Below are 14,835 nucleotides of genomic sequence, written 5' to 3'. Positions count from 1 at the left end.
AAACAGGCTTGCCTCAGAGCAGTATAATCCAGTTTTAGTACCACCTCTTTCTTTGACCTTGAACATTTTGGGGATATTTCTAAAAGTTAATCCAGTGTATATATTAACCTAACATTTTGGTGGGGAAATTTGCAGTGTCATCTTGATGGATAGTATTGCTAATGAACACACCTCTGACACTTGTGCTGTTCTTTTGCTGTGAAGGTCCTCATTCCTCTTCTAGGTAAGGTCTGTAAAACAGTAGTGAAAATAAAATGTTCAGCAAACAAAGGCAGAAGGAAACTAGGAGAAAAGGATAGTACTGAGACAAAGGGAGGGGTAATGGAATAAAAGAACAGAACCTGAAAAATCATTCCAAAGTGTTGTCTCTTTATAGTTCAGCTTTCTAGACCTGTTTTCATTAGATCGCTAGGGTACCTCTTTCTGGGTCAAGCAACCAAGTCTGATTTCCCCTATTTTCCCTAATGAGCTTGAGTCTGTCAACTGTAAAACACTGGTGTGACTCAAATTGTTACACAGTAATAACATAACCCCAAACTCCATCATGCATTCTCTATTCCACGTATAAAATCATTTCTCTTTAACTTCCCTGATCTCAAACCTGTCACTAATATGTATTAATTGAATGCACTATAGGTCTTCTATGAATCCTCAAAGTGAGCAGGGTTAGATCTATTCATCCTACTTATTTTACTAGAGTTGCAAAGCTTGATATCATACTGCTTTTGTATTTTAAAATCATGTGCCATGTGCTGACTCATGTCCAACTCTTTGTGATCCAACCCCATGCATTATCGGAGAAGGTGATGGCACCCCACTCCAGTACTCTTGCCTGGAAAATCCCATGGACAGAGCCTGGTGGGCTGCAGTCCATGGGGTCGCAAAGTCGGACACGACTGAGTGACTTCACTTTCACTTTTCACTTTCATGCATTGGAGAAGGAAATGGCAATCCACTCCAGTGTTCTTGCCTGGAGAATCCCAGGGACGGTGGAGCCTGGTGGGCTGCCATCTATGGGGTCACAGAGTTGGACACAACTGAAGCGACTTAGCAGTCATGCACTATAGTCCGCCAGGCTCCTCCATCCATGGCATTTCCCAGGCAAGAATACTGGAGTGGGTTGCCATTTCTCCCTCCAGGGGATATTCCCAACCCAAAGATCAAACCTGCATCTCCTGTGTCTCCTGCATTACAGGCGGACTGTTTACCCACTGAGCCATTTTGACCAGTAAAAAACTTAGTCTCAATGGAGCAAATCCAAGGAGAAAAAGACTGGTATTTTATATTGACCAAAGCATTCAACTAAGTCCATAAGAATCCTAATTTCCAATATAGGAACATTCCAAATAGCCAATATTTGTGTCATAATCATTTAAGAGTATCAAAACCTCTTCATACACAAAAAGAAATTAGGTCTCTTAGCTCCAAAAAAATGGTGGGCAACATACTTTTTTAGAATGTACCAGGATGTCTTTGTACATCTGTTAGATACTTTTGTAAATGAGAAAAAAAAAATTTTTATTTTCATTTTTAAAAGGTACAAAAAGAAGGGTCCAAAGGAAGTCTCCAAATGAGACCAACAAACTCCCAAATCTGTGTATAACTCAAAATTTCAGAGATCAGCAATTAAATATTTGCTTTAAACTTTGTTAAACAATAACAAACATCACCACCTCTATAGGGATACCAGGATAGTCATAATAAACCTGGCTTGATGTGAACATGACTATTTTCATACATCTTCCTGGGGGAGAGAGCCAAAAATGCTTAAATTAACCCTAAGATGGTAATAAAGGTATAACCTAGGTTGTCAATTCAATTTGTACTAAACACTGATTTATCTGCAACTGTTAGTTTCTTTCCTTCCAGTTAAGAAATACACCTTTAATGATTTTTCATTAGCTAACAAGATTCAATGCCTAAATTAAGAATGCTATAATTAAGAATTCCATTAATAGGCTTGCTATAGTCCAAATGTCTTTTTTCTTCTTCAGGATAAGAAGTTTGCTTTTTCAGATGTTACCATCACATGTATTCAATATTGCAAATGGGAGAACATCATGATTGACAATATCAGTTATCATTAATTATAATGCACAAAATAAAGCAGCAGACTTCCCTGCTACTTAGGAGAAACACTATGCTAATCCCAGCATATTAATTTACTGCTTCTGTGAATACTATTTTACTATTTTCTTTGCAGCATTAGTACATAGCTGGGGCGGGTTTTAGAATCAAATCCTGTCTCTAAGAAGGGCATTTCATACTCTAAGAACCAACTTCTCTTATCTAATACCGAAATGTAGTTTGCAATTATATCTACCTCCTTAACCATTTCCTCCTCTTCAGTTAGCTGAAGAGCAATTACCATGTCACATAACCTTTTTAACCACATAAATCTGTACAGCACCCTTTAAGTTTATAATGCTTCTACAAAAACACCTGACTTAACTCTGAAACTCCTGCTCAGTAATTCCAAAAACAATGTAAAACACAATATAAAGTTGAACCAAAATACCATGTAACATTTAATAATTGCAAATATATTTATTATAATTTACAGGTTAACAGTTATACAATTTTATAAAGTCCCAACAAAAACTGGTTATATTTAAATCATTGGATCTGAATAAGCCAATTTAGAAGTCTTCTAGTCCCCTAACTTCACCTTCCCTAAATTATAAAAAAATAAAATCTGATAGTTTTGATTTCAAGTTAAAGATGATGAGATGGGGTGTTATCACATTTCAACACTTAAAAAAGGAAATGTTACTTGCCTGCACAAAGCCTTTCATATGCTACATTGATACATAAAGCACCATTTCAAGACTTTAAGTGTGTAAAATGTTCAATTAAAACTTCCAAGGATTTTAAGACTGAAGTTTTAACTTTGTTCTAACAATTAGGATCTGGACAAAACTGGTAAGAATTGTTTTTCCATTTAAAATGGTCCCTTTTGTCCTTCTCATCACTGTCTGATCACTTCTTTTAAAGGAGGGTAGTAAATGGAAGAATTCTTCACCAAGCTTTTACATATTTAGTAGTCAGGTTGGAATCTCAAGAGAACAATTCTCCAAAATCCAGTAAATGTAAAGTGTTAATTGCTCAGTCATGTCCAACTCTTTGACACTCCATGGACTGTAGCCTGCCAGGGTCATCTGTCCATGGAATTCTCCAGGCAAGAATACTAGAGTGGGTTACCATCTCCTTCTCCAGGGAATCTTCCTGACCCAGGGATAAAACCCAGGTCTCCTGCATTGCAGGTGGATTCTTTACCATCTGAGCCACCACAGAAGCCTAGTAAATGTAAAGATTTCCCATTATTTTCATATATGCAGAGGTGTAAGATTTAAAACCCCAAAACACAACCTAAGTCTCTGAAATAAAACAGTATACTTCAGTCTGGTTTTAAAAGACTGCCTACACATTTTCAGTTTTCTTTTCAAGGCAAGTGATACCTTCTTTCCACTGACACAGCTGATGCTTGAAACTTAGCATTTCCATGGAGTTATACCAGACTCTATAAATGCATTCCCTATGATTACCTAAAATAGAGGGGCACTAAACACACTGGAAAAGAGCTCTGCAAAAATCTGACCAACGTTTATGCTGTTGTATTCTCAGAGCAAACCAAATAGAAATAAAACAATGACCAGGTAGATTATAAACTGAGGTAGTAATCCTGCAAGAACTTCTGATGAAAAATTTGTCCTCACTGTGAAACAACTTCAAAATTAAGAGGTCATCTATTCTGCTCATGCTTTCTATTACTTGTAACAGGAGGCATGTGAAGTAAAAACAGACCAGTAAGTTGTTGGTTAATATTCCCTCAACCTAACATATGCACATCATGTAGTGCTAACTAAACCAAACACAGTCACTGCAGAAACTTCAACTCAAAAGTAAGCTTTGGGATGAAGATATTAAAACTTTCAATCTGTTAAATCTATAGATCTTTCCTGAAACTATAGGCCTTGCCATTACTTCTCTATTAAAAAAGAAGAACACAATAAAATTGGATGTTGACTGAAGTCTGTATTTTACATTTCAAACTGGAAAAATCAGAACTGCCCATTTTCAAGTTTACAGTGTCACCCTGACAAGTTATAAAAGTGACGGTGCTGAGGCATGATATTAATAACACTGGTTTTCTTTTGAGAGCATATACAACAAAAGCAAATTGCTCTGATGTCTCCTGTTCTTCTTCCTAAGAAAATTCTAAGCTTTCAAATTTAAAAGCAACTATGACACAATTATTACTTTCTGGAGTCTTTTAACAACAATTTCTACCTGTTGAAGACACAAAGAACCACTCAAGTGGGAATTACAATAACATAGACATACAGAACCCTCTCCAAGAAAGAGTTTACAGAGAACTTAAATATATCGGATGTTAAAATTTGGCCGAAATATGCAGTTTTCCCAAAGTAGCAGAAAGTACTGCCCATAAAGATTTTGTGGCAGCCCTTGGAAACATTTCCTAGGTAGAGCTTAACCTAGAAATAAAAACCAACCACACATTTTCAACCATTTTTAGGAAAAAAAAAAAAAGACACGTGATAATGTACTTTAAGTTGGTTGTATATACAAAATTATTTTTCTTAACATTGAAGTAGAAGGGTCACATTACTGAAATAAAAAAATATATAGAAAACATAACAGCCCAGTAATTTCAGAATGCTGGGGGGGAGGGGAGAGCCCAGAGTTTTTAGACAGGTGCAGATAATTTAAATTAGAATGGGAAATGGGCTTTGAACCCTATAAATATTGTTTCCCAAGAAAATAAGTTTCCAAAGTGCAAAATTACAACTTAAAAGGTCCCCTTTTCACTTCAGCAAGCAAACAACATTCTAGAACAGATTCAACTAAACAAAAAAGGGAGGATTAGAAATCACACCATCTCATCCTTCATTTTCAGGGCCTGGCTTCAAACCTGGACATTTCTGAGTGGGCTATGTTGCAAAAAAATATTAAACTAGGTCACTGGATCCAAGTTGCACATCCTCTAAGAAAAAGTTGGAGGACAGCTGCCAATTTTTGTTTTTAAAAGTAACCTCTCAAGTAAGAGGTAGTGTATGCTAGGGCCAGAGGCTGTCAAATCATCTTAATGTTGCTCGAAAGCATTAACTCCTTTGAAACATTTTTGCTGGAGTCTATTAAACATCTTTTCTCTGTGCTCAAATGTCAAGCAGTATCCAATAGCTTCTTCTGTTTCTTGAATTCGTTTCTGGAACCTGCATCCATCCCGTGCAAATTCTTCCCATGGTCCTTTTCGATCCTCATCACCGCTTATATAATACTCAGTAACTTCTTCAAGGAAGGTTACCTATAAAGATAAAAGTAATTTTAATCTCAAATATAAGAGAAGTAAAGAAAGAAACAAACAAACTTGTACACTCTTCCAAAATGACAAATGTTTCCGAAGTATTTCAGAAATATATTCCTGAATTCTTTTATTACAGCACAAAGGTTCACTTCTGTTCTCCCTTTTTCAAAAAAAGTCATTTTTCAGTGTTTTTCAATTCTTGAATCATAAACATGTAGTAGTATTCTTAGATTAATTACTTTTAAAATCAGAACACAGAATAAAAAGTTATTTAGGAATCAAACTGCAACAAAACATATCTTTAAGATTAGTATTACTATAAGAGACTTCGTAGTTAAGATAAAAACTCTCTTATTCAATTTCTAATGTAGAAATTTCTTTTTAAGATATCAAACACCAAATGTCAAAACTTGTTTTAAAGTACATTCAATACTTACATCAGCTAATTCCACTGTGGCCTGCTACTTTCATTCCCTTTACATCAGGCCAAGGAATACCCCCGAGGACAATTAGTAGATATGTAACACCTTACTAAATATTGCATTCTAGCATTACTCATTCATTGTATCACCAAGATAAATAACATTTATACAGTGGTTACCATATGCCAGGTTCTTTTCAAAGTACTTAACAATTTCCATCTCACTTAATCTCACTTAATAATACATACCCTATAAGGTAGGTATTATCATCATCTTCACTGTATAGATAAGGAAACCAAGGTAAACTGACTCATTCAAATCACACAGCTTCCTCAGGTGCAATCAGGATTCCAACTCTGAGCCCGGCTCTACAATCTCCACCATGTTTGCCATTTAATAAAGCATTCCCAGATCTGAAAGTCTCATTCTAAGAATTAGGCACTACCCGTTATTCCCATATACCTAAAGAATGGGATGTAGTCAAAGGTTGTAAATAACTTTACCATATTCCAGACATAATCTTTTATAAAGGTTGCTTCTAGTGCATAGTAATCTTTTATAAAGGTTGCTTCTAGTGCATAGTAATAGTAACATCTACTTGACTCATCTCATTTTTCACTCAGTGAGCAAGCTAAAAAGAGACATGAGGCTGGGCTGAGATCCCTAAACAAGAGTTATCATTTAAAGGCAAAGCAACTATGAGTTTTATCTACTCACCTCATTTAAATCGTGCAATAATTCATACAATAGCCATTATTATTATTATTACTATAAGTCAGTCAGTCAAAGCCATGAGAAGGTCAAGTTACTTCCCAGCTCTGGCTATCTTCCTAAATCTGTTGGCCCTAACCACTTAGGAGTAGGGAACACAGGTCTCCAGATGCCAAGTGCTCATTCCATTGCCTCACTTTGTTTCTTATCTATTCACTAAACAGGCCATTTTGTCAGAGACCCTTTAAAAACATAGAGAAAAACGTTTAAGACAGCGTTAACAGAAGTGTGAACTAAAATCTAATTTTTAATATGCCTTATTTTGCTTCTACAAGCTAAGACATAAGAATACCACCATTTAGGGACATTTTCTACCCTAGGTAGAGTTTCAAAGTATTAAGCTGGTCATTTGGAGCCAATGGATTACAGTTCTTTCCACTTGAAACTGATGCAGCAGGATCTGAGGTCAATAATAATTCACCCATGTCTTTCTCTTTCCAAATAAAAGTAAAGGTAACTAAAGAAACTTTTGCTCCACAATACAAGATCCCCTGTCTGTTTGTGGGGATTTCTCTCCAATTAATAACCTCAGCTGAAAAAAAAAAAAAAAAAGCAATTCAAAAGATTCCTCAAATAAGGTTACCTTTATAATGTGTTGAAAGAGTAAAATAAATGCCACGAAGCTTTAAAACTAGCCTGGGAATAGGAAACAACTACTCAAGAAAACCAAATAAGTGACCATCATAGTTACAAATGATTAACCTATAGTGGGCCAACGATAACTTGGACTGCTATCTTAAGAAAAGGTAATACTATTTTCAGCATTATTTTTGTTAATCAAAATTCCAAATGTCCAAATGTTTTTAATACTGAAACTAATATTTTCTTTCATGGCAAACAACCAGACAAATATGACCTGCTACTTGGTACCATCATCCCTGTGGGTTCTAACGGAGAGGAATGAAAACAGTTATCCTGAAACTAGAGCAGTAACTGTCTGCAAATGACATACCACATTTAATACCACAAAACTCTACTGCTACAATAGGACCTTCTCAATCTCTAAAATTAAATCATGTATACACAAAGTTTAATTTTTCTGTTCCTTAAAAAAAGTGAAAAGTTGAAACTTGAAGGCAAACAGCCCAGAGCTGCCAACCCAAAAGAAAACGGCACCCTCAAGCTAACATCTATACACTGGCACCTTCAATTCAGACAGGAACAACACTCTACATGAGGGAAAAGGAGAGGTGGTTATTTCTCAACCCAAGTATAAGAGCTTGGAGTCTTTCCTAAAAAATATGCACTACTATGGCTCCAGGAAACTCATGCTTTTCCACATCAGAACAGAAAGTACAAATTATCAGCCATGTTAAAAGAAACAAACCTTTTTTCTCCGGATATGTGTGTGTTTTTCTCCAGAAAGAAACACACCCTGTACCAAGTCTGGACATTTCCTTTCTCGGCTCCCTAACAGCTGCACCTTACAGGAAAGTAAGGTGTGACACTCAGACATGGGCTCAGATGGCCTCTCTGAGTCAAGACAGCTTTTCCAATTTTTCCCTGATGTTTGAAAAGGAGCCTTAAAATTTAGAAGGTTGTAGGGGTCATCAGAATTACAAAAAGAATTCCACAGTTTGAGACTCTCTGCTTCATCTGCACTAGATTCCCAGTCATCATCATCTTCAGAATTATGGTTAGGAGACTCGGGAAGACTTCCAGTATGGGGAGAATTCCCTAGGTCAGACTTGTCAGACAAATCCTTCTCTGAATCAGAAGGGTTTCCAGGAAAAATTTTGGCAGCAGTCTGAATTGTTGCTGTGAAGTTTTGTGGATTGTAAGGATCCACACTATAGAAAGAGTTCCAAAGGTGGAGCCCTTCTGAGTCTTGTTCAAGGTCTGATTCTGAGAATGAGCTATCACTATCAAAACCGTCATCCTCAACGTCTTCGTCCCAATCCTCATCTTCCGAATCAGAACTTGTTTCCACGTCACTGGCTGCACCTCCCAAAATGTAATCTATCAACTTGTTACTACAGGCTGGTCTGGCAGAAATGGGAAAGTCATCGTCTATGTCTGAGGAGTCAACTACACTTATTTGGTCCTCTCCAAGCTCCTGTCCAGTCTCACAAGATGGAATGCCTCCCGAGGGGCCCTGCCTTTCCAATCCAAAGGGAACTTCTCTAGTCAACAATTCTGTTTTCTCATCAGTGGGTTCCTGGGCGGTTCCAGGAACGGCTCCAGCAGCAGGAACACAGTGAGTCGGACTATCTCCGAAGTGCTTCGGCTCCATCCGGAGCAGACTGTGCTCCTCCTCTAAGCTGTGGTAGCCATGATCTTGGTCAGGGGTGGGTAAAGCCTGACCCTTGCTGGCCTGCTGAAGGAATTCCAGCCGCTTCATGCGCAGATGGTGGATTTCGGGCAGGCCTTCTCTAGAGAGAGGCGGACATCCCTGCCAAGAGGCGGGAGCCATCTCTGCGTTGAGCGGCTGGGGATAAGACGGGGCCTCATCCAGGCAGCCGCTCTCTGGGCTGAGCGCCTGGAAATCGACCAGTTCGCAGCTTCCAACACTGCTCTGATAGCTCAGCTCAACCCGGGGCAGGCAGTCCAGATAAGAGGGGTTCAGCAAATAGGAGACGACACTGACATTGCTTAAGTGCTGAACGTTAAGCGGTCCAGAGGGCGAAGGGCCAAGCTCCGGGTGGGAAAACAGACGCGCTTGCACGCTCCGGGGCACCAGCTCCACGCCCCACAGCGGCTGCTCCAGAAGAGCATGGGCTGCGGAGTCCAAAGCTCTTCCCTTGGCTTTAAGTTCTAATTCCAGATCTGGGGGCGAGCACTGCCAGTGGAGGCCCTCCTCTAGCCAGTCAAGGGGACAGGCGGCCGCGTTGGCCGAGGGGTCGAGCCGCAGCGAACTCAGAGCTTTGGGCGCAGAGGGGGCGGCGGGCTCCTCCTGGGCCCTCAGGGCTCTCAGGAGGCCGTAGCCTCCAGCAAAGTCTAGCCATCTGGTGGAGATCATCCCACCGAAAAGCTGGCTCCAGACCAGCAGCTTCTGAAGCAAGCCCGGGAGCGGCGCGAGGAGCTGGGAAAGCAGCTGCATCCAGGAGCTGCTCCGGGCCTCGGGCGGGGGGCTGGGAGCCAGCCTGGGGTCGGGTTCCGGGGCGAGCGGTGCGGGGAACCTGGACGTGCCTGGTCGCGAAGGCCGACGGAAGGAGGGCAGCCGGAAGCGGGGGTCCGGTTCCCGCGAGCCGTTCGCCGCCGACTCCATCTCCGTTGTCGGCAGTCTCTCAGGGAGGCAGGGACGCGGAGCTCGAGGCCCTACACAGTCTCGGCCTTCCTCAGCGGCGGGGTGGGTGCCCCAGGCCGACCCCCGGGCCAGCAGAAGAGCCAACAAGGAGAGCGGCTCCGGCCGCGGGCAGCGGGCCACAGTCCGGAACAGCGGGCAAGGGACGCGGCGGCCAAGACGACATCCATCCTGGCGGCGAGACGCGGTCCTAATCCGGCCCGCGCCGCTCCACCATAGATAGGAGCCCTTCCGCGGCGATGGCTTCCTCGGAGGCACGGACCGTGGAGAATCCCCTCAGCAGCGCGACCCCGGAAGGGCTGGTCTGGGAGGGCAAGCGGGTGCAAGAGAAGCTCAAAATGGCCGCAGGGCCAGCGCCGCGGCAGGACCGCTCTAGGTAGGCTGACTAGACGAAGGATGGCGGCCGGCTACGCCACCAGTCCCGCGCCGCCTGACGTCACTCGCCGGGCCGGGGGCGGGCCCTTCCGCGCTCTTTCCTACGGCCGCCGATTGGCCGCGCCAAGGGCCCTGTCGGCTTCCTTACTCTCGGTAGACCCGGTTGCGCGCGGGAGGTTGCATCAGCCGGAACCAGGCTTCGCGCCTGCGCACTTGGAGCTCAGCGGCGGCCTAGGAAACTGCCCGTCCGCCGCGGCTCGTCCTCCCCCGCCCCCCACCTCGGCCCTCTGGGCCCAAGGGAGCGGCGTAGACGGATGGAGGCGGCCCTGGAACTGTTAATGGCGTGGTACATACCCAAGAGTCCAAGTGTACACGTATGTCTTAGACTTGCATGTATTTATGCAACACTGTGGTTCCAGTGTTATTAACTGTTAAGTAGATCATCACCCTAAGATTTAAGTCCAGTAAAAGTTGGGAAATGTGTAAATATATATCTGGTGTTAAAAACACTAATAATGTGGAGTGATTAATAAGTCTTAAGTGAAAAATGAATCATTATGCATTCCTGCCCGCTCGGTTTTAGGATTTCTAAATAATGGTTTAGCTTTACCTAGAATCCAGCTTTGAGGGCTTTGAGCATCTAACCCATATGTCTTTCATAAAAAAATGTGAACTGTTTCTCAGGTGGTGTCCCTGTTAGTTTCTTCAAATGAGGCAAACAGAGGAGGAAGAAACGGAGCCCCTAGAACTGTTTACCCTCGTCTTTGCTTCCCCTTCAAGTCATATTCAAGTCATATTTGTATCCTGAGCCCCTAGAACCATGGGATACAACACCCACAGAAGGAAGCACAGAGAATTATCCTTAGAAAAAAAATGTGTCTGTCAGAGGGTAAAGTGTCTGCCTGCAATGCAGGAGACACGGTTTCAATCCCTGGGTCGGGAAGATCCCCTGGAAAAGGAAATGCCAACCTACCCCAGTATTCTTTCCTGGGAAATCCCATGGACAGAGGAGCCTGGCAGGCTACAGTCCGTGGGTAGAACAGAGTCGGACACGACTAAGCGGCTTCACTTTATAATCTTAGTTGCTACATTTGATTCTCTCTTGTGAGTTTGATCTTAGTACATTTCTTTATTTCTAGTAAAACTTTTTAATCAACACCTCTGAAGTCAAGTATTTGTTCAGAGGGAGTGTAGCAGGTTTGAGCCCTGGAGACAGCAGTAAGATCTTTCAGGAACCCAGAGGAAGCCAGCTGCTCCTCTTGCTTTGTTGAGACTGTTCGAAAATGGCCACTTCTTTCTAGGAAACTAAGAGGTCTGCAATTTCTATGGTTTATCTCTTTTTATCTTATTATCCATATCTCTAGCAATAGCTCATTTACAATTCAGAAAAAATATATTAATCATGAGAGTAAGTTTAATGACAAGAGATCCGGGTATGCAAATTAAATACTCAAAGCTCAGTGGGTTGGTGAGTAAACTAAATTTCTAATATCGTTCCTCTCCTAGATAGATTAGAGGCACAGACATCAGCTAATATTTGTTATGTATCCACTAATGATTTTTTTCCCATCATCTGCAGAATAAAGGCTCTGTACAGTCTGTCCTTTCCCTATACTTTTCTAGCCTTCTCTTCAGTAACTTCCCTTCATGCAGGTTATACTCTAGGAACACTGGATTTATTTCATGCCACTATTCAGAGTTTCTCAGTCAAGAAGGCCCTCACCTCCTCTGTTGTGTATCTACCCATGCTTCAAGGTTCAGCTCCAATGCCAACACCTTCTCGAAGTCTCTGCTGACCTTCGCAGTCAGAACTAGACCGCTATACTCCATTAGAGCATGTAACACACTTCTCTGTATATATCCCTGTAAATGTTCTCTCCTGTTGGTCTCTACTCATTGAGGGCTGTATACCAATACCTCTCACAGTAGTTCCCAAAGTATGATTTGGGCACCCCTGAGGATCCCATTTGAAGACCCTTCCAGAGGGTCCTCAAGGCCAAAATTATTTTCACAATAATACAAAGCTGTTATTTTTCTTTTTAACTTTCCTTTTCTCATGAATATATAGTACACATGTATCTTATAGAGGGTACATGATATGTGATCTGGCAACAGACTGAATGCAAAAGCAGATATGAGATCCCAGATGCCTTCTAGTAAGCCAGATATGAAAGACATTTGGGAAAACATGTAGAACAATGCCACTCTTCTCGCTAGACATTTTTTCAAAAAAACAATTTTTGGCTGTTATTTATGTTAACATGTAATGGGTTTATATTTTTAAATTAATAAATATTTAAAATTTTTTTCAGGTTTGAGTTCTAAAACAATAATTATAAACAATAATTATAGATACAATTTACATAAACAAAATTCTTTGGGGTCCTCAACAATTCTAAAGAATTGTCTTTCCCAATTCTTAAGGCAGGGATCCTGACACCAAAACGTTTAGGAACCACTGACCTAGGATGTTGACTGGCACATAATCGGTGACCAATAAAGGTTTGTTGAATGAATGGAAGAGTAATAATACTTTAAAATAATAGCATCTTCCTTATGGCCAAGTCTCTTACATTCTACTCTCAGCTTTGTCACTACCACCACTCACCTCCCCCCAGATATTCCTTAAAACATCTTGAGTGGGCCTTCCTACCCCATCTGATCATTGGATATATAATTTTTACTTTCCTTACCTTGGAATTTGCTCTAAAGGGAAACAATGGGATCATAAAGTACTGGAAAACTTTAAGAATGTGTGACTTTGCCTTGTCAGTCTTGGCAGGAAAATAAAGTGTGAGCCACCTCCTGAAGCCCACTATCAAGCAGGCAGTGGAGGGAAGGCAGCTCTGTCCGCAGAGATAGCACTGTCTTGCCAGGCCTGTATGCCTGCTGGTGAAGACAAGAAGTCTTTAGACGGGCAAGCTGACTGGCACTTTGGCAGAAGATAATTCAAACCTCAGTTATATTTATTTTAAAAGATTTTTCAGGGCCTAAGGTCAAGGGTGTGTAGCTTTTCCCTTCATTTTTCAGCAGTGCCACCTCCAAAATTATTTAAGTATCTCACACTCTGGAAACCACCTCCTATCTTTCAAGCTCACTACCTTGAAACCCCTATTCAGCTGCTATCACTGCCCTCGCCAAACCTCCAAACCATTGCAATTACCATGTTTTTGTGATTCATCACCCTCCTTCACTTCCCTCCTTACCCAATCAAGAATCTCATGATCCAGTATGAAAACTACCCCCATGCAAAGACCCTTCATTCTCATGCTCTTCTACTCCAGTATTCTTCTCTGGCAAAATTGCAACCCTAGTGAAACCCAGCTATCCACTTATTCTGAGCCTACAGTCTTGCCAAGCTTGAGAAAAGCACTCAAACATGCTGACTGACTCACTTTCCTATTTGTGATGACAAATTTCATCCATGCCAGGCACTCTTACACAGTTCGTTTTTATTTTATTTTTTTGGCCAAGGCATGCAGGATTCTAGTGTCCCAACCAGGGACTGAACCCACCCCCCTGCAGTGGTGCAGAATCTTAACCACTGTACTGCCAGAGAAGTCCCCTTAGATAGTCCCTTAGCAGCTTTGCATCTCCTACACTGAGACTGTGTCACAATGTTTATTCAGATTTCCAGCATTCCCATACACGTTCTTCTCAGCTTATGGACACACCTTATACTTCACTGAGAAGACAGATACAATTGGACATAAACAACTTCATTTTTTCACCACCAAATCCACCAATATACCTGCATCTGGACCCACATACTCTGCTTTGGATCCCATTATAAGTGAAGAAGCCTTTTGGATCCTATCCCTTCATGTCCACTTGAGGAATCTGGCCTCCTTTATCTCGTCTTTCCTATAACATGTAATTTTTTTCTTCAACTAGTTGAACACTAACATTAACATGGGTTAATATCACCTATCTTAAACAACAAATAACTTCTCCCTGGATACTTGCCTTTCCAAGTTTCTACACCACTGCAGCAAAAATTTCTCAAGAGTTGTCTACTCTCACAGCCTCCACTTTCTCTGCACTTATTCTGTCTTCAAGCTACTCCAATGTGGGTTTCATCCCCAACATTCATTAAAACAGCTCTTACTGGGACATTCCTGGTGATCCAGTGGTTAAGAATCTTCCTTCCAATGCAGGGGACACAGGTTCCACTCCTGGGTGGGAAATTGAGATCCCATATGCTGTGGGGCAACTAAGCCCATACACATCTCAACTAGTGAGCCCGTGCACCACCACAAGAGAAGGGCACTGGCCACAACAAAGAGCCAGTGCAGCAAAAAACAAGCAACCTGGATTTTATCAAGATCACCAAGAACATTTTGCCAAATCCAGTTCTCTTACTTGTGGGTTGATGTGTGCACCCCTAAAAGATGTTTAAGTCTTAATCCCCCAGGACCTATGAATGTGACCTTATTTAGAAATACAGTCCTTGTAAGTTAAGATGAGGTCATGGGGGTGTGCCCAAATCCAACATGACTCTGTCCTTATATAATGGGGAAATCTGGATACAGACACACATGCACACGTACAGGGAGAACACCATGTGAAAAGGAATGCAAAAGATTACCAGCAAACCAACAGATTATCTTTCTCAACTCTCAGAATGAACCAATCCTATACCTTGATCTTGGGCTTCTGCCCTCCAGAAGTGAGATTAGTTTCTGCTGTTTAAGCCA

The 14,835-nt window shown here is 41.5% G+C and overlaps 1 protein-coding gene across 1 annotated transcript; it reads right to left on the bottom strand.

The window, feature by feature from the left end:
* Window positions 1-4,015: 4,015 nt before the first annotated feature.
* On the bottom strand, window positions 4,016-10,195 carry PPP1R15B (protein phosphatase 1 regulatory subunit 15B). The gene is made up of 2 exons (XM_081494931.1): window positions 7,847-10,195; window positions 4,016-5,326 (listed from the first exon to the last, which is right to left on the bottom strand). The coding sequence occupies exons 1-2, from the start codon at window positions 9,725-9,727 to the stop codon at window positions 5,105-5,107; spliced, it is 2,103 nt and encodes a 700-aa protein (XP_081351057.1). The 5' UTR covers window positions 9,728-10,195; the 3' UTR covers window positions 4,016-5,104.
* Window positions 10,196-14,835: the final 4,640 nt, after the last annotated feature.

Source organism: Giraffa tippelskirchi, chromosome 5, assembly GCF_054371585.1.
Source record: "Giraffa tippelskirchi isolate mGirTip1 chromosome 5, T2T-mGirTip1v1.2.pri, whole genome shotgun sequence".
Classification (NCBI taxonomy): Eukaryota; Metazoa; Chordata; class Mammalia; order Artiodactyla; family Giraffidae; genus Giraffa; species Giraffa tippelskirchi.
This window is presented reverse-complemented; position numbering and strand designations above follow the sequence as displayed.

Coding starts and splice junctions, on each gene's coding strand:
- PPP1R15B (XM_081494931.1), bottom strand. CDS start 9,727: ATGGAGTCGGCGGCGAACGGCTCGCGGGAACCGGACCCCCGCTTCCGG. Junction 5,327..7,846: donor CACATATCCGGAGAAAAAAG/GTTTGTTTCTTT, acceptor TTATCTTTATAG/GTAACCTTCCTTGAAGAAGT.